The sequence below is a fragment of the Pseudochaenichthys georgianus genome, chromosome 17 (genome assembly GCF_902827115.2).
Source record: "Pseudochaenichthys georgianus chromosome 17, fPseGeo1.2, whole genome shotgun sequence".
NCBI classification, from domain to species: Eukaryota; Metazoa; Chordata; class Actinopteri; order Perciformes; family Channichthyidae; genus Pseudochaenichthys; species Pseudochaenichthys georgianus.
Window position 1 is genome coordinate 26,432,501 of NC_047519.1, and position 20,327 is coordinate 26,452,827.

A 20,327-nucleotide genomic window follows, 5' to 3' on the forward strand; every position below is an offset into this window, starting at 1 on the left:
ATTACTATACGCCTTACATTCATAATGTCAGCCGGAGGGAGGAGGAGTGAGTGGCGAGGGAGAGCTGTCATCTTCCCTTTACAAGCTTCAAAAATGTATTTATCGTGTGATTTTGGAAATAAAAGTTTCATATTCTGAAAGCCAAGACTTTGTTTATTTAAATGTTTTTTAAAAACATCCGTAATAAAAAACTTTTTTTTTTTTAATAATTTTTTTTTTTTAAACTTTTTGATTGGCTCATGATAGGCCCCTGGTCTCCGTAGGCCCCTGGTCTCCGTAGGCCCCTGGGCTTCAGCCCAGGTCAGCCCGTGCATTAAGGCGGCCCTGGCTGTGAGAGGTTTAAATTTAAATTTTAATGTGTTTTTATGTCAGTTAACCAGTCATGCTTTCAATAGATGGGCGTATGGTATTGGTTAGATGGTGCACAAGCTGCATACTGTCCCTAAGGTATGTATCCTTGTTGGCAAATGTAAAGTATAAGATACAGCAGGAAAGAGTTTTCCATTGAGTTGGGAAAAGTTAACAATGTATCTTTTCAGGTTGCCTATTAAAGAGTAAAAACTATTCTAAAGGGACTTCTGTTTGTTCAGACAGTTTAACACTCATACATGCATATTTTTATTTGTGTGTATTTGATGTGTAAGCTTGTAATAAATCAGAGCGGTAACTCAGTTCTACTTAGCAAAGATCTTTCTCTTTTTCTCTGCAAGTTTGGGATCATTTAATTCAATTCCATATTTATTTTATTGCGCCTCATTTCCCCCCAAAAAAATCGTTACTTCTAGTTTATTTTTTCACATAATAAGGACCATTATGATAAATGTTTTTCCCTTGGGTCCAGGGCAAACAATTGTAAGTACTCAGGTTCGTGTTTTTCTTGGTTTTGCTAAAGCCATCAGTCGTTTTAAGCTGTTTCACCACATGTCAAATGGAACATTCTTGCTTTCACAGACATGACTGGGGTGTGGAGGGACGTAACATTTTTGTTTTGAAAACCTCAAACCCCTTGGAGAGTATTTCAACAGCCAGCTTCTACTCTAACTTTTTGAAAGGCAAAGTATCTTGCCATGATTCCAATCTTCATATCAGCAAGTTTCATCATGTCACTTTCATCGTGTGAATTTCAAGAATGTTATGACGTGTTTTGACATCACTCTGAATCTTTTGTAACTATTTGTTTGTTTACTGTCACTATGGGATCCTCCCTGGTTGCTTGGAGTGAAGATTTCAAAAATAATTTTACAATGGCTTTGACACTTTTAGGCAATTCAAATGAAGCAAGACTCTCTCTGGTAAAATATTAAGCCGTATATCTCTCAACTTTATATACTGCAGAATGGATCTGATATGAGGCTGCTAATCGATGTTCCTTTTACATTCCAGTACATTAAAGAATAGGGCTAGGGAATTCTATATATTTATAATTCCCGACAATTCCCAAAAAGACAAAAGCTATAATGCAGTTGTCCTTTAATACTTAACATAGAGCCCCAAGCCCATTCCTTCGATGTTTAAACAGCTGATTCTGTTGTACTGGCACCCCATATACTGGCCAAATTAGGTGGTTTTGCACCACCAAACCATGAAAAGGGATGAAGAAAAAACAGGTTGAAAAGCAGGAGTTGTGCGAAAAAAGTGGCAAAAATGTATTTCGGGAATATCAATAACACTTAAATATTCTGAAGCAAAAATACCCTAAGCAAATCAAAACAGCAACCTCACAGTAATCTGCCAACACCCCTTCCTTTCTAAGATGAATAACATTTCACCTTCTCAGCCACACCTCACTTCCCATGTTAGGATAGGTTCAGGGTTGGGAGGGTTACTTTGTAAATGTAACCAGTTACTGATTACTGATTACATGGCTCTGAAAGTAATCCGAATACAGTAACGGCCCGTCCACACTACAGCGTCGGAAGCGTCGACAACTCCAATCTGCCCATTCACTTTGAATGGGGTGACGTCACGTTGCCTCGCTTTTTCGCCGAACTGAATTGTGGGTAGCAGAGCGGTCCGTCTCCGCCGGAGTAGCCAGCGCCAGCCAATCAAATCCCGTTTCGGAAAATCTGACAGCTCAAGCCGTAGCCAATCAAACCGCGTCTAAGCTGGGAGAGATATCCCGCCGTTCATTTCTATATTTCAAAAAAAGTTGGAGGAGAAACTAATTATCGCAGGAGTAAATCACCCGGTTTTTTATGACCAGACCCTCTTCACCTACCGGGATACAAACCGGAGGAACCAGGCATGGAGGGAGGTGGCAGAGACAGTGGGTGAAACTGGTAGGTTTTCGCCTGTTTGGAGAGTTTATATATATATTGCTCCCATAAAATCCCCAGGGGTTTTTGCTTTGTATGTCGGGGGCGGGAGATTCATGTGATTGGTTGTTGGTCGCATTGCTTGAATAAAATCCCCAAGCTACAGACACGCCCAGCTCCAAGCTTTTTTTGAAGCTGTAGTGTGGACGCTCCGTTAACGGCCCGTCCACACTACAGCGTCGACAACTCCAATCTGCCCATTCACTTTGAATGGGGTGACATCACGTTGCCTCGCTTTTTCGCCGAACTGAATTGTGGGTAGCACAGCGGTCCGTCTCCGCCGGAGTAGCCAGCGCCAGCCAATCAAATCCCGTTTCGGAAAATCTGACAGCTCAAGCCGTAGCCAATCAAACCGCGTCTAAGCTGGGAGAGATATCCCGTCGTTCGTTTCTATATTTCAAAAAAAGTTGGAGGAGAATCCGGGTAGCAAATCACCCGGTTTTGTATGACCAGACCCTCTTCACCTACCGGGATACAAACCGGAGGAAACAGGCATGGAGGGAGGTGGCAGAGACAGTGGGTGAAACTGGTAGGTTTTCGCCTGTTTGGGGAGTTTATATATATAGTTTATATATATATATATATTGCTCCAATAAAATCCCCGGGGTTTTTTGCTTTGTATGTCGGGGGCGGGAGATTCATGTGATACACACACACACACACGATTTAAACGCAGACTTTTGTTCCTCCATGTTTCGTTGTTATTGTTTCACTGAGCGAGCGGACCCGCAATTTTTTTTCAAACGCTTTTTTGGTCCATCTGCGGCGGCTCTGATGATTCGAATCGGCTGTACCTACTAGTAATGAATATTACATGTTGAGAGGAAATCTTTCCACCAATAATTCCAATAAGTAATCCAAAATGTATTCACTTCAGGTTTACGAAAGTAACTGTAATCAGATTACTCGTTTTTCAAATGTAACGCGAGCTGAATACAGTTACTTGATTTTTGTATTCTGATTACGTAACACCGTTACATGTATTCCGTTACTACCCAACCCTGGATAGGGTGAGCTGAACTTAGTAAGCATCCAAAATAGTAATAAAGTAATGAACCCACCATAAATACAAGATATTTAAGTTACTTCTGACATCATAATTCATTTTTGGCAATCAGTACAGATGAGCACACCATATATAACATGTTATCAACTGAAGAACTATGACTGATCCTCTCTATAACAGGTTACTGATCCTCCCTACAACAGGAAATGATGGGGAAACATGTTTGGACTTGTCTTCTGTATTGCATCATCCCAGTCAAGCAAACTGATAATTAAAAGTATTAACACTGTTAATGTTGGGGAACAGGAGCCAGGTGAAAAGGCAACCTTTTCACAATCACACATATTTTCCTCAATCTTTAAAAAGTTATTTTCTCAAAAAGCTAGGCTCTGTACTGTTTACTGCACTAAGACTGTTTATGTGAACTCAAAATAAACAACATTGCCCAGGTTTATTGTTATGATGGAGCAGGTCATCTGGTATTTGCAGTTTATTGATGGGTTTTTAATAGTTTCTGGACAACAATTGTTGTCTTTGGCACAAATTAATAATCTACAGGCAGATATAGCTAAACATATAATACTTTATAGTACGTGTAGCATTAGATTGTGTGCTGGTTTTAAGTTTAATGGTATTTATTGACAAATAAAAAATATAGAATACCATCATCCCTTGAGAAAAGGACGTCTTTTGAATACTATACAGAGTTTTATGGTTAAAATATCAATCATTATAACACGAAACACCTAAAACAAGGAAATATTTAGCAAAAAATGCAGAGGCATGTTTGCCCTTATTTTTGCACCTGTGTAAATGTTAAATAAAAAGACTACAAGTATTGACAGGACTTGAACTTTATTGGAGACTTGAACAGTGAATGCACATTGGAGTATGTTACAAAACTGTGTTTGACACCAGGTCATTCATGTTGTTTGAGAACAAGACTGTACTTATTTTTTAAAACTGGCAAAGCGTGACTAAAACCTATCATGATAGTACTTGCACGTTTTCTTTGTTTCTAGCACCACTCATGATTTTTGTCAGTATAAGCCATACGTTTATGCAATATTATTTTAAGCTTAATAGCTATATTTTATTGTGATCTGCACACTGCAATTTGTATTTGTACACCTACATCTCTCAAGTACCTTATATGATCTCAATGCGCAGTCCAACAACAATTCATATTTATAAGGGATTTTCACTCAATGTCATGTTAATGTTTTACAATCAGTGGCGAACATCATGACGGACCTCTTCCTCGTCCTCTATTTCATCTTCTTCATACTCGCCCATCTCATCAGCCGTCGCATCCTGGTACTGCTGGTACTCAGACACCAGGTCATTCATGTTGCTCTCAGCCTCAGTGAACTCCATCTCATCCATTCCCTCGCCGGTGTACCAGTGGAGGAAGGCCTTGCGGCGGAACATGGCAGTGAACTGCTCAGAGATCCTCCTGAACAGCTCCTGGATGGCTGTGCTGTTGCCAATGAAGGTGGCGGACATCTTGAGACCACGGGGTGGGATGTCGCAAACAGCGGTCTTGACATTGTTGGGAATCCATTCAACGAAGTAGCTGCTGTTCTTGTTCTGTACATTCAACATCTGCTCATCCACTTCTTTCATTGACATACGACCGCGGAAGATGGCTGCCACTGTGAGGTAGCGTCCGTGACGAGGGTCACAGGCTGCCATCATATTCTTAGCATCGAACATTTGCTGTGTGAGCTCTGGCACGGAGAGGGCGCGATACTGCTGACTGCCCCTGCTAGTGAGGGGTGCAAAGCCTGGCATGAAGAAATGCAAGCGAGGAAATGGCACCATGTTGACAGCTAGCTTACGGAGGTCAGCGTTGAGTTGGCCAGGGAAGCGCAGACAGGTGGTCACCCCACTCATGGTGGCCGACACCAGGTGGTTGAGGTCTCCGTAGGTAGGTGTGGTCAGCTTCAGGGTGCGGAAACAAATATCGTACAGGGCCTCATTGTCAATGCTGAAGGTCTCATCCGTGTTCTCCACTAGCTGGTGGACGGAGAGAGTGGCGTTGTAGGGCTCCACCACAGTGTCGGACACCTTTGGGGAAGGCATGACACTGAAGGTGTTCATAATGCGGTCAGGGTACTCCTCGCGGATCTTACTGATGAGCAGCGTACCCATACCTGAACCTGTGCCTCCACCCAGGGAGTGGGTGAGCTGAAAGCCCTGCAGGCAGTCACAGTTCTCGGACTCCTTTCTCACCACGTCCAGTACCGAGTCCATCAGCTCAGCACCCTCGGTGTAGTGACCCTTGGCCCAGTTATTTCCTGCTCCACTTTGACCTGCATGATGCATGCAATGTTTAAAGACAAATCATTGGATTGTTGGATAAATGATGTTGACACTTGTCTTTATTGATGAATTGCCATAACATTGTGTACAAACATTAATGATACCCAAAGGATGGATCTTAATGATTGACCCCTGCCCCCTTTCAGAAGAATATCGCTTAAAGAGCCTGTGACACGGTTTTCCCCCATCATCCAAACCCATCAATTTGAGTAAATATTGTCCCCTTGAAAACCGTTACTGAACTGATTTTGGATATTTGTACTTTGATAACCATTAATCTGCCTTCAATGTTGACAATTTTCTGGATCTTCTCGCGGATTCTTCAAGTCCCGCCAAATGATGGGTGACGTCATTGCGGGCACAGCGCTCCAGCTGCACCGTTCAGGATCCCAGCTTCTGCATGTAAACGCACGACGGTGCACACAGCAGCAAACTCAGACAGCGATGACAGTTTAATTTTGAACGTGTCTGAGAGCTCATATGAGGCTGAAGGATCGGTTTATGTTGTATCTGTTAGAAGTTTAGGAATGAGGTGCGTCAATATGGGCGATCATATGGTCATGTAGTCAGTGGTGGACTGGGACTAAAAATCATCCCGGGACTCTCGACCGGCCCACTTCGGTACCGCTAGTAAATTGTCAACGGGGGGAGTGGGGGATGTCAGGGGTGGCGGGTGCTGTAGATAGTAAATGTAAATATGTAAATATTTACATATGTGTCACTGCATCCTGGTAAAATACAAATATAATGTATAATGTCTGTGTCTTTGACCTAGCGCTGCTAGCCACCTGTGCCCTGTACTACGAAGCCAGTTCAACATACCCTGGATATGTTTGAGTAACAAACTAACAACAACAAACTAACAAACGAGATCTCGCTAAGCGGTCCTACGCTGGTTATCAACTCGGTAAATCAAGCCAGGGTTTCTCTCTCCAGCTGAGAGCGCGTTCACGTCTAAGACACGAGTGGATCTGACTTTAATTACATTTGTCTTGAGTGTTTCGTCAACATAATGTGTTGCTTAAAATAATACTTCTGCATACAGTATGTGACACTGTGAGTGTTGCACGGCCAGATGAGGCTGGAGAAGCTGACTCAGATAAGAAAATATATGATATATTATGATATTATATGATCGATGATCGATGATCTGATTGATGATGTAATATGAATGATAAGTGCGACACGTCGGCGTCTTCTCTGCATACGGCAGTTTAAACTGTATTTCTTTTATCCTGTAATATGACTTGAGAGATTTAAACTCCGCACACTGAGTTGATCTCTTTTCTATAGACGCCGGAGGCGGGCAGCGTCAGGTAAAAGAAGTTATTTAGCCTTCTCAAACCTGAGCCTCACGCGCCGCCTATGGGGGATGTGCTAGTTACTTATCCGACCGGCCCACTTCGGTACCGGCCCATCGGGATTCGTCCCGATGGCCAGTCCGCCACTGCACCCAGCCCACGTAAACTGTCAACGGGGGGAGCCTCGCTGCGGGGAAACGGTGGACCTAGTGTCCCGATCGGAGTGGGAATAATAATAATAATCCGTACATTTTATCCATTAATTTCCCCAACATTGTGGTAAAAAAACACACGTTTAATCCATGTTGTTGGTGTACTACAAGTACAACTACAAAAAGCATCGGTTTGTTTTCTCATCAGGAAATGCAGACCGGCTCAAACAAACGATTTTTAATCATCATCCTCACGATCATTTAATGTATCATATGTTCGCCGAATTGACATAAAAGCACTAATAAATGTAGTTTCATCCACTTGAGTTTACAACTACAAAAATAATCGATTTGTTTTTATATCACATCCGACGGGAGGAAATTCAGGAGCTCTCACTCCCGATTTGTAATCCTAATGTAATCATCATCTTCACCACGATCATTTATGTTTATGTCGCCGAATTGACATGAAAGCACTGAAAAATATGAATATACTGTAGTCAACTTCATTAAAACGTTATTAACGTGCCTAATCTCAGTAATTCACAATTTCTACGCATGACAACACACTTTGTCCGTGTTTGGCTCTCGAAGCGTTCCCGCATTGACGTCACTTCCGGCTTCCCCCAAAACTTCAAAATGAGTCGAAGGAATTTCCCGCGATGTTCGAAATTATTGATATTTAACGAAACGGTATCGCTTTTTCTTTTTTAAACTGACGGTTCGAGATTACTAGTAGCCAAATATTTCATTGCACAACAGTTGTTGGGATGCTGTCACAGGCTCTTTAACTTTGTGTAGCGCCGCCATCATAAGATAACATTTTGAATTTGCCCAATACATTCCCATCAGCCCAGCTGTACTTTGTATTAAGTGCCTATTGGGAATTGTAATATCCTTATAGGCTTAACTACATGGTGAACATGTTAAACATCATATCTACATGTTTAAATTGTCATGTTACTATTTAGCTCATAGCAACAGTATTCCTAAGGACAGCCGCTTTAGATAGACACTCTTTTATTTACAACATTGCAACCATTATGTTTTCTAATGCCTTACATAATCTACAGTATCAACTATTGCTAGATGTGTTTTAACGATTATTAAAGCCATTTTTTATATATGTTAATATATTCATCTGCATTTTTGTAAAGTATAAGTTTGAAACAGGCACTCAGATGCGTTAAGTTGTTACATGAGAAAATGTAAACAATTAAAGCTGTGTAATCATTAATAAATTAGCTCTTTAGCTCTATTGAGATCTGATTAACTTAAACATATATAATGGAGAGTCCACCTGTGTTGCAGTTTATTGGCCCCTACATGTGAGCAGCACTGCAGCATCATCTCCTTGTAGATTTATTTTTCGCTGAGTCACCATTAGAGCTGTCTAAGCCCTTACTCAGCTGCACATGGGCAATGCATCACAAAACTGGCACATTGCTGAGATGCTGCAAAAGCTACATGCTGTAAATAAACATTGTTGTACAGTGCTAGCAGGTGACACTAAGCAAAGCTTGACAGGATATGACAGTGGCTGCTGACACACACACTTTTTGTTTGTGCAGTTGATTCAGAGTGAGTGGTGACACTGTCTATTATCGTCCACTCACCAAAGATAAAGTTGTCAGGCCTGAATAGCTGTCCAAATGGCCCGGAGCGAACCGAATCCATGGTTCCTGGCTCCAGATCCACCAGAATGGCACGAGGGACATATTTGCTGCCTTTGGACGGAACAGAGAGGTAATAGATGGAAGGGTGGAGTTATATATCAACAGTCTCAATCGGTCAGAACATGTGGTTAACTATTGCAAAAACATGACAGTATTTTAAAAAACCATTTCTTTCAAAGTAGCATAACGATCTAAAGGAATTTTAATGCAGCAGTTCTGTTGGCTTATGTTATCTTTTTAGTCAACAACCTTTTGTTGGATGTATACTATAAGCTGTCCATCAAGCTGGATACGATTGCATGGTGCTTTATTTTGTTTGTTTGTTTGTTTAACTTGACTTCCCTCCCTTGTCAACTGTAAGCGTTATTGCGGGCAAACTGCTGCAGTATGCTGCACTTCTTATTCTGGACCCGTGGAGCTTTAGAGTGCTGAGTTCTGCAGAGTCTATTCAATCAAAGGTGCCGTCTTTCTTACCCCTACCACTGATTTATTTTTGCTTATTTTCTGTGTATGTTTTAATGATGCTTTGTCTGGAAGTCCATCCTCTTCATTATGTAAGGAGAATATAATGCACGTGATGCTCAGTCAATTGTCATTCAATAGTGACCCAGTAGTCTAATGCCAGCATGTGATGTGAAAACAAAGGATCAATAAAGCTTGCTGCTAGAAAACAGGGTAGTGCTATGAACATTCTGTTTAGGCCGGTGCATCCTGTACTGCCTTATGTGTTTTCAATGACAATGAAGGACCAACCCCTTCCTACACATGGAATGAGATCTGCACTGACTTGCCCTTCTCTGACACTCACAAGCTCAGACAGAGCTGCATGATGACTGAACCTCGTTTTTTGTTTACTTCAATGCAGAGCAGCTGTGAGAAATGACACGCAATGACCTTGAACATGCACATGAATAAATCAGATACTGAGGTATGGGACCAAGACACAGAGCTCTCGGGGTCAGCTATACAGAGAATGCACGTACCTGTGCTCCCTATAGAGAAAGACAAAGAGAGGGAGAGAGACAGGGAGAGAGATATTTTAGCAGATTCACTGGCCTAATTTCTTTGCACTCATCGTGGGACCTACTTTCCCCTTGCAGCTAACTTAGTGACATTGGCACACTGTGGCATTCAAATTAGGTCTATGTAGCATAAGGTCATGCACGAATATGAGTTATGGAAACAAAGCTTTATGTATATCATTAGTCTGATGCAAACATGTGGTTTATTTAAAACCAACTTATTTTACCTGATGCCTCGTTGTAGTATACATTTATCCTCTCCAGCTGCAGGTCACTGTCACCTTGGTAACTACCGGTGGGGTCGATGCCATGCTCATCACTTATCACCTCCCAGAACTATCATGGGACACACACAATCATATGAACTTCAATTGTTGTGGTTATGGTGCAACATAACATGGTAGAACAACGGGTTAAAGCGCGTGCGTCAGGCCTGCTTTTAGTAACTGCGCATCTGTCAAAATGACACGTAGCAGCGGGAGCACCATCCCTGCACTGCCCGGCCGGACCCTCCACATATATAAACAATTAATGATATCTGAACAGTATGTATACATGCTGCACATGAAAGGACCAAAAAGTGGAATTTAATGATTCGAAAAAGTATTCAACATCCCAGGAATTAACTCATGGCAGGTTACGCATTTAAATCACGTTAATTATCTCACTTCCAAAATGTATGGTAATATTCATACCTTCGCCCCAATCTGATTACCACACTGTCCAGCCTGGATGTGAACGATTTCCCTCATGATGAGCTGCAGATGCGGGCAGAGATGGTCTGTTGTTGTTACTTCACCGGCGTCCAGTCTTCAGTCTCTTGTCGCTGTGATTCCTCTCTAAATCTGCACTTGCTTCATTTCTAGAGCGAGTGTTGTGCCGGTGAGATAGATAAACGTGATGCTGGTCAGATGACGTGACACACAGCGCAGCATCTCAATGTCCCCATCAGCCAATAGGAGCTAGAGCTCCAGTTTGATGCAGTGGGCTAGACGATTGTGCCGCATCATCCACCTGACATCACCCTGTCCCATGATGACGACGCTGAAGTTGGCTTCCGATTCAGAGCATCCGATTCGGCAGTTAAGGGGAAAGTTAAGGGACATTTAATGTACAGCGCTGAGCGAACAATCCTCCGTGTTTTAACCTCTTAAATCGCTGCATAGCCGATTTATTTGGACTGGATGATCCTAGAGAGGCTAAAGATTCTTTATAACACCGTTTCAGATTTGTGAAACCTTCATTCTATTTGTGGAAAATACAAAAAGGGAGATTTCAGTGCTTTTTTCACATGTAGACCAAATTAGACCAGGTCCTGATCTAAAACCACATATATACCTACACTCATGAAATCTGGACTGGATTATCCCAGAGGGTCTAAAGATTCTTATAACCCAGTTTCAGATTTGTCAAATCTTTATTCTATTTGTGAAAATACAAACAAGGGAGATTTCAGTGCTTTTTTTACATGTAGACCACATTAGACCAGGTCCTGATCTGAAACCACTAGACCTAGACTCATCAAATCTGGACTGGATTATCCCAGAGGGTCTAAAGATTCTTTATAACACAGTTTCAGATTTGTGAAACCTTTATTCTATTTGTGAAAATACAAACAAGGGAGATTTCAGTGCTTTTTTTTTACATGTAGACCACATTAGACCAGGTCCTGATCTGAAACCACTAGACCTACACTCATCAAATCAGGTAAGTATGGACAGCTAATTAAGGAAGAATAAAGTCTTTACTTCTCAAATGTATTATAATTTTTTGTTGCAAATAAAAATTCAACAGATAAGTAGGTATACTTATATAAACTTACAGTAATGTATTTACAGTTGCAGGCAAAACATTTCAACAGGAAATTAAATATAGTCTATAACTAGCATTGTTCAAGTTTACTTTAAGCAACAAGCTTTGTTTGCCTAATTACAGTATGTCATCTTGAGTACTAGGATTGCTTGGAATGTGAAAAACATTACAAGATTAGAAAATAACACTTTGGTAACAATGGTATGAGAAAGTTGGTTCATTGTAATCCTGTCTTCTCTCTTAGAAAAATAATTGCTATTCATATTTTGCTTTAGGACAAAGCAGCAGAAGCTGTTCAAAGTGGATGAAAGACTGAAGGTTAGCCTTTTTCTTTATCTCATGAACCTGAATTCCTTTAACATCTCTTTCATTTTTTTGTTTGCTATGAAACAGTATTTAAGATACGAAAACTTTGTAGATAAAGAATTATCACCTAAATGAGGAGCATACACTTATTTTTATTTATTTATTCATTTGTTTAACAGGGACAGTGCACATTAATTAACATTCCTGTAAATGTGCCAGAGTTAGCCAAGAGGCTATTTTTCATCTGTTGTTCCTGGACAGATTTTATAAGTGAACCTAAAACAAATTTCATTTAAACAAGTAAATACAATCAAATTAAAACATGCAACATACATTACTGGAATACTTAAATAAATAAAAAGACAGAACAATAAAACAAAACAAAAGAACATGTTGTGACGACCCCTCCCCCCTTCTGCCTGTCTGTGCTCCCTGCCTTGCTGTCCTCTGGCAGGTACTGGGAGTGTCGTCCTGTTAGTGCCCGCCCATCTAGAGGCGGAGCCTCAAGAAGGCATAAAGGCTTGCCCAGCTGGGAGGTTCACTTTCTGATCCTGATCCTGGCCTGCTGCAGCAACCTCAGCCTTCCACCTGTGTTTGTATTTTCACAAATAGAATAAAGATTTCACAAATCTGAAACTGTGTTATAAAGAATCTTTAGACCCTCTGGGATAATCCAGTCCAGATTTGATGAGTGTAGGTCTAGTGGTTTTAGATCAGGACCTGGTCTAATGTGGTCTACATGTAAAAAAAGCACTGAAATCTCCCTTGTTTGTATTTTCACAAATAGAATTAAGGTTTCACAAATTTGAAACTGTGTTATAAAGAATCCTTAGACCCTCTGGGATAATCCAGTCCAGATTTGATGAGTGTAGGTCTAGTGGTTTCAGATCAGTACCTGGTCTAATGTGGTCAGGATGCGAAAATAGCACTGAAATCTCCCTTTTTTAATTTTCACAAATAGAATAAAGGTTTCACAGATCTCAAACTGTGTTATAAAGAATCTTTAGACCCTCTGGGATAATCCAGTCCAAATAAATCGGCTCTGCAGCGATTTAAGAGGTTCAAACACGGAGGATTGTTCGCTCAGCGCTGTAAATTAAATGTCCCTTAACTTTCCCCTTAACTGCCGAATCGGATGCTCTGAATCGGAAGCCAACTTCAGCGTCGTCCCATGATGAAGGCCAAATGTTGCCTTTTCATCGCTGGACTGAGGCTGTTCTATAAAGCCAAGGGAATTATATATTCGCTGTCATGAATGCTAAACTTTATAGTGCAATACCAATATGTATCCCAATGAAGGCTGCAGTTCTAAATAAACTGGTTGAATTGGGGCTATTTGAAAACATTGTTCAGAAGCAACTTTTATTTACCTGTATGAAAAAGTGTCAAATATGCTGAAAAATCTAATTAGAAATTCTGATTATGCTTTTAACTCTGTCTATGAATTCTTATGATTTGAGCTACTTCTATTATTTAAGCCCCTGTCACACTGTCCCGAAATTGACACCCGATGGACACACGATAAAGGAAATGTTCAAATTCGGCTGTGATCGTAGCAACATCGGGCCATTCGTGAGGGCATCTAAGCCATCGTATGACCGTCGGTGGAGTTTCTCAGGCTCCGGCAGCAACTTCGTGAGCGGCAACTTCGTAAGGCACTCATGAGGGCATCTTGTCAAATCGTGTCATCTTCGTGTTATCATCGGTGCATTCACCCTCACTCTGATCGGGGTGAATGCCCGATGGCACCGATGATAACAAGATGCCCTCACGATGGCCTTACAAAGGGCAAAATTGACACACGAATTCAACACGAAAATGAACCTTCGCAAGGTCCTTCGGCAATTTGTTGGCATATCAAAGATTTTGCCACCGCTCACGAAGTTGCTGCCGGAGCCTGAGAAACTCCACCAGCGATCATACGATGGCTTAAGATGCCCTCACGAATGGCCCGATGTTGCTACGATCACAGCCGTATTTGAACATTTCCTTTATCGTGTGGCCATCGGGTTGTTTTATTGTACAACAAAATCATGTAAACATATTATGTAAATAACCCAATTTGTGTTCTGTGAAACTAAAAAGGATATAATATATTATTTTGAAGGACAGTTGACAGGAAGTTGTTGTTGCTATGGAAACAACAACATGACGGAGAATATAATATAATATATAATAATATTTTCTACATATAAAGACGGATAAAGTAAAGAACAAAGTCTGAAAATATCAGTAGCCTACAGTATCATAGTACTGTAACATAATTGTTTTTGTTACTTTCATTGCAGTTGTCTTAAAATGTAATGTAAATGTTGCCTTCGTGTGTGGTTCGGGGCCATCTTCGTGCGAAATTCACAATTCCATATTCGTGTGTCAACTTCGGGACAGTGTGACAGGGGCTTAAGAAAAATACAACAGCCATGGCTGCATGCCCTGTCCTTATTTATTGAGCCGAGCTCCAAATGCTCATTTTGGCTGGAGATCCAGAAACAGACCTGTATTTGCATGCTGCAACCTGGCCTCAGATTTGCTGCAGCCACTTTTGATAATTTGATAGCTACGTAAGCGTATAAACTGCAATATGAAATATGTTTAAACTAGATTCTAAGACAAAGCCAAGACAAGTCAGGATTGGGTAAAAAGCAATAGCCTCCCTGCTGAGCCACAATACATGGTCTTTGGCAGGGCTTTTTGTATACAGTTGATAGCATTGCTAGCTGTATGCTATAGGGAACCCTGCCTTGAGGTTTTAACTCTAATTTTAGAGTCCCATACATCTAGCATGAATGTGCTATTCCCCTGACTTGTCTCCTAGCCCCACCAAAGAGGTTCACAATTGTGAAGAGAAATGTCTCAACAACTCTCGAATGGATTGTCACTAATAATCATGTTTCTCATTGGATTTATTGTCATATTTTTGGAGTCACCTTTAGCATCAACATCAGGACGACATTTGAATTTGTCCAAAATATGGGTTGATGACTTAAAACCTAGAAAACTAAATGACATTCACCCTGTGTTTAAGCAAATTTGGTGAACATGTTTAACATTAGACCTGCTTAACGTTATAATTTAAAGCATATTATGATGCAAAAGTATTTAATTCAAAGCCTTTCTGAACTTAAATATATCCTGACTCTTCACCTTTGTAATTGTGCTTTGGCATATATATTTAAAATTTGAAATTGGTGTGCCTCAAACGCAGCATGTGTACAGCCTCTTTAGTGAGGCAGTGCTAATGAACTCTACTAATATTTTTTAGCGTTACATCTATTAAATCCATGAAATGTTACAAAATGAGGCACTCACTGATATCCAGTTGATCAATAAATAGTGGTTTATTTTTAACAACAGGTATGGCTTATATACAAGTGCATTACGTCTGTTAAAACAAAAAAACTAAATGAAACCAAACAATCAGAAATTATAAATGGTACAATCCATGGTTTTTACATTCATTCAAAATTCCCATCAGGAGATTCTGGTCGCACGGTTGAGAGAAGCAAAACCTGAAATGTATACACTGGGAACTTCATGTCTCTGAAATTGTTATCTATGTTTGAAATCTATTCATCAGTCCATGTTATCTTCATCTTGGCGACGCTGGGAGTTTCCACACATTTACTATTTACAAAGGCATAAACCACTCTTCTTTTTTTTTGATTTTCTGCCTGTCACTCCTAGTCCACCATATCGCTGGTGCTTACATTGCTTTGGATTGCTTTCACTTATTTTACTTACATTTTACCCCAGATAAATTACCACCATCAGCACCGTGTAGCAATAGCTGCATGGGAGTTGTGAAAATGGAAGCAACTGATCTTAGAGAAGACACTAGCTGTGTTTTGCTGTGTCCCTGTCTTTACACTGGTGTTGAATGGAGGTTTGGCAATACAATACACAATACCTGCAATACGCATACAGAGACGAGAGACCAACACTTACAGACAACAAGCATGACAGAGTAATGTGAAGCCACTGACCACTGCAGTCAACACACGTACTGCGGATGCCAACAATTCCTTCTTAAATCCAGTGTCAACACCCTCTTCCGCAAAGTGGATTACATGTGGGTCTATTGCAAAAGTTATTGGGTTACTTGTCATTTCTGCTTTCAAAATCCCACTTCATTTTCCCTTTTTTATACCCGTGAAGATGCCATGCTCCACCTAATTTGACATCACATGATTGCAGGGCATTGTGCTTTGAGGCTTAGCAGCATGGCATGTAAGACATTAAATGTTGATATGAATCTTTCACTTTATGGAAGTTTGACGACTTGAGGATCTAATAAAGATCAGTGGAATAATAGAAAAAAAGCTGCATCTGATGGAAAAAAAGGAGGTTTGCTAAATCATTCAGATACCAAAATATATCGCATTGTCAGTGCACATTAATCTCAGATGAAAGCAAAAGAGGAATTTGAGTAAAGTACCTGTAAGTGTACCACAACAATGTATGAGTAACACAAGTCTGTTCTTGTCTTTCACTCCTTAATGACACCTATAAATTATCAGTACTTCCTGGATGTTGCATGATACCGTGAGAGAGTTGTATCGCAGTTAAAATGACATCATTCAGTTGGCTCTGTTACAGTAAAGATTAAGATTATTATTATAGCCAACAGTTGTCTATCCGTAATCATACACATTTCTTTGACAAATATTACAACTTCCATCCATGAAGTCCAACGACTGTCAAGTTTCACACAAGTCAAGTATAATGCTGTCCACAGACGGACTCAGGCTTTGGAAGAGAAAGTGCCTCCTTATGCAAGAGTTTGTCAAATGTAAGATTATGAATAGGTTAATCTACAAATAAATAAGGATTTGACCTGTATTTGAAGATTTGTTTTTGACAAATATGATGTATTGCATTTCTTAAAAAGGTAAACTTAGTTGTGCATGTGAATATATGAACACCTTGACATACATAAAACACATTGAACATTATGTCATCCATTGGTTTCATTTCAAAAATAGGTTTTGTGTCTTTTTAAGGTTTGCATTTAGGGTTTGTTTTGCTGACACATTCACAATTATTTTTCATGCTTTGTCCCAACTGCAAAGAATAAGGTGGCACCACACTGAGGTGCCACAAATACTGTAAGAATGTAGCATAGCTTTGTACAATAAGGGCACGCTATGGGAGATAAATCTAAATAATACTTTGAATTAAAAAAAAAGGCTGAATCAAGCCCAACAACTAATTATGCATTTACTAACAATATCGAATTTACAGATAAACGCAAATGCATACGATAAATTCCATTGACTGAATTGATTGAAAAAATAAAAGTTTCTTTAGACCGACAAAATATGGGTCATGCTTTCCTCTAATACCACTGTTCATACAACGAACCACATGTTGATGAAAGCAATGTTGCAATCTCCATCTCTCAATTTCGACTTATCAAATGATGATATAGCTTTCAGTCTTTTATTAAATTTGATTTACTTCTTCTTTTATTTTGAAAAGGGGGTCATCTGATTCACTTGATTCTATACACAGTCTATGGCAGGGGACTGTACTAAACAGTATTTCCAGAAACAGGAAAAAACTGTATTTATACTAATTTGTTTTGGCACGGTCTACATTTAATTTTGGTCAGAGTAGTTTTTTGGCGTATTTAGAAAAACCCCTCCAATTTGGATTGTTTACCTCTTTAACGGCAAAAAAATACATTGCAACATTCAGATTTACTTTTTTAGGTACACAGGTAAGGCGATATTTCTATACAAATATGTTAGAAGGACATTTCATTTAAGCAAAAGTGATTTCATTTTTTTGTTTTGCTTGTATCTTTGTTTTTAGCATCTTTTGTTTTTCACCAGTACTCAGTGATTGTGGGTTTTAGTGGTAAGTCTTTTTAAAATAACAGACAGTGATTTTCCATTCATTTACATTAAAGTAGTTTAAAGGCTGGTGATTTCCAGTGACATTCAAAAAGAGCAGATACTGTCACATTTTCACAAACCAGCCTCTGGCACTCTCACTTGCGTGGTCTCATTTATTGACCAAATGCAGGAAGGGGGGACATTGAGAAACGTACAGCATCTCCGTAAGACATGTCCACTCAACTCCAGGTGGGGACAATCTTCAGGATGTGCTTGAAGTCTGAGTAGGACATTTCGTATCCACCTCCGTGCCCTCATCTGGGTTATTCATGTGGCGTGGGCGTCTTCCTCGTGCAACTTTCTCCTGGCTGCAACACTGGATCATAACGAGTTCACGCCATTGACAATGTTGTTTTCTGTGCTGGCACTGTCACTGATAAAAAGGACGCCAGAGTCTATGGGGGAGGAGACGGTGCAGTCCATAAGAGAAGACGGAGCTGCTTCCGTAGATCCTGAATCTGGGATGGGAGTTGGTGCTGAATCTACAGAAGAGGAAGCTGCTGAATCCTGCGTGGGTTGAATAGTCAGAGTGGTAGATTCTGGAGTGGAGGTGGGCACAATGTCTGTGACGGGGAGAACGGTAGGAATTTCTGCAGTGGTGCTGACAGTATTTATAACAGGGGGAGTGGAAGAGGCCTCTGAGGGTGTATGGCCTGAGTCAATGGGTGGGGGGGGAGTGGGTGAGGGGAAAACAGTGTCTGTGCTAGGGGGAGTAGGGGGACGAGGGGATATATCATTAACACAGGGAGATGTTGGGTCTAACTGTAGCTGTTCAGGGTCTATAACAGGAGGTATGGGGGAGTCTCTATTTGAAGGAGTGGATGTAGATTGTTCCACTATTTCTAACTGGGTGGGAATGTCAGAGTTTTCACTAATGGAGGGCGGAAGGTCAGTGGAAATGTGACAAGCTGGTACTGGAACTGGGGAGGGGGTAGGGGATGGAGGGAGGCTGTCATGCATGGATGGAGTAGGCGATTCTGCTTGAGGAGAGTCAGGGAAAGGTGGGTCAATTTTCAGGGCGATATCACTGATCTCATTTTCCATTGGGTTAGGGGATTCTAATGTGGAGCTAGGTGGGGGCTCAATGGTGGGTGTGGTGCAGATCTGGGAGGAGGCAAGCACAGTTTGGGGAAGGGGGGGAGTGGAGCGGTCTAATGAAGGAGAGGGGGTCGCTGCTGACTCTTTTGTAAGGGAGGGACCAATGCCTTTCAATTCAGGACTGGCAGAATTCTTCAATGGCTCAACAGATTCCACGACTACTGATTGAGGTTCTTCGACATGGGCTAAAAGTGGGTCTGTGGCGCATGGTGGTTGGTGTGAAGGAGTGGAAGACAGCAGGTGCTCTTTACTGGCATATATGACTCCATCTTTACCCAGGGTTGGGTTGATGGGAGTTTTGGATAAGGATGGAAGTGAGTGACCGTTGGGGTCTTTAAGCACAGGCTTGCTGGGGTTCAGCTCGATGAACACTGGAGCGGATATATCTCCCACTGACAAAGCGGTCAAATCAACAGCCGAAGAGGCCGTGGAGTCCATGGTGGACACGGCAGTGGCGGCTGCTTCGTGGAGCGGTGTGTCGTGCACCCTGGTGTAGTCCCTGCTGCTCTCAGACTGAGCCAGCAAGAGGCGCTGTTCTCCAGGTTTCCTCGGGGGGAGGAGAGGTTGACGGGTGTATCTCTCGCCGTCAGCCAGGGTCTCTGGGAGGGGCTGGTAGCGTGTCTCGGGCAGCAGGAGAATGCAGATGATGCAGATGAGAGTGCAGCAGGCAAAAATGATGTGATGAAGAAAGTAGCCCTTCTGATTGTGGAGCTCCATGATGGGTGCAGTCAACATGCCAAAGCCTGCGCTGGCTAGGACCAGACCCAGCCCACCACCCCTGTGATGAGAAGGAAAATGTTATCACATTATGATCAGACGCACCCAAAAACCTATAATCTCCAAACAAACCACTGAAGGAGAAGACTGTTTACTATAATTAAAGTAATTCATGATCTACACGTTGTACTGAACTTTCACCTACTTCATTTGCATAAAAGGAAGGATCTGTTTTCTCTCTTCTGTTGATGGGTGATTGCCATTTGAGCAAACAGCAGTAGAGAGTGCTGCAGCACCATTAAACACCCTCCTCTAAAAGCATACCAATTCCCTTCCTGTAGTTGCCTAAATTCACCACCAGAGGTCGTCCTGGGAGCACTGACAGCACCACTTACATAACCCCAGATAATAAACATCCAGTGCTGTGTCATATATTCTCAAAGGGGATGGTTAATTTGTACAAGATGTGGATTACATTTGACACTGAACCGTGAGAGTATGTTCAATGATTTCATACCCTCCTTTAACAGGAGGTGGAACCGCTAATCCATCTGCAGGAACAAGTGATGCTATGGACACCAATGATAATATGAACTGAATTATAAATTCATCAAGACATTAAAACAGATCTTTCTGCAACACATCCAACCAGATGGCTTGACAATGCACAAATTAGAGCAAACATGAGTACAATGTGGAC

General features: G+C 41.2%; 2 protein-coding genes across 2 annotated transcripts in view; both read right to left on the reverse strand.

The window, feature by feature from the left end:
* Positions 1-4,159: 4,159 nt before the first annotated feature.
* LOC117462999 (tubulin beta-2A chain) lies at positions 4,160-10,732 on the reverse strand. Its single transcript, XM_034105400.2, has 4 exons — positions 10,493-10,732; positions 10,025-10,133; positions 8,716-8,826; positions 4,160-5,636 (listed from the first exon to the last, which is right to left on the reverse strand). The coding sequence occupies exons 1-4, from the start codon at positions 10,547-10,549 to the stop codon at positions 4,552-4,554; spliced, it is 1,362 nt and encodes a 453-aa protein (XP_033961291.1). The 5' UTR covers positions 10,550-10,732; the 3' UTR covers positions 4,160-4,551.
* A 4,497-nt stretch (positions 10,733-15,229) lies between these two features.
* LOC117461959 (solute carrier family 22 member 23-like) overlaps positions 15,230-20,327 on the reverse strand; it is a 37,899-nt gene continuing 32,801 nt past the window's right edge. Inside the window, exon 11 of the mRNA XM_034103953.2 lies at positions 15,230-19,688. Within this exon, the coding sequence (XP_033959844.1) occupies positions 18,134-19,688 (1,555 nt within the window). The 3' untranslated portion in view covers positions 15,230-18,133. The remainder of the gene's footprint in view (positions 19,689-20,327) is intronic.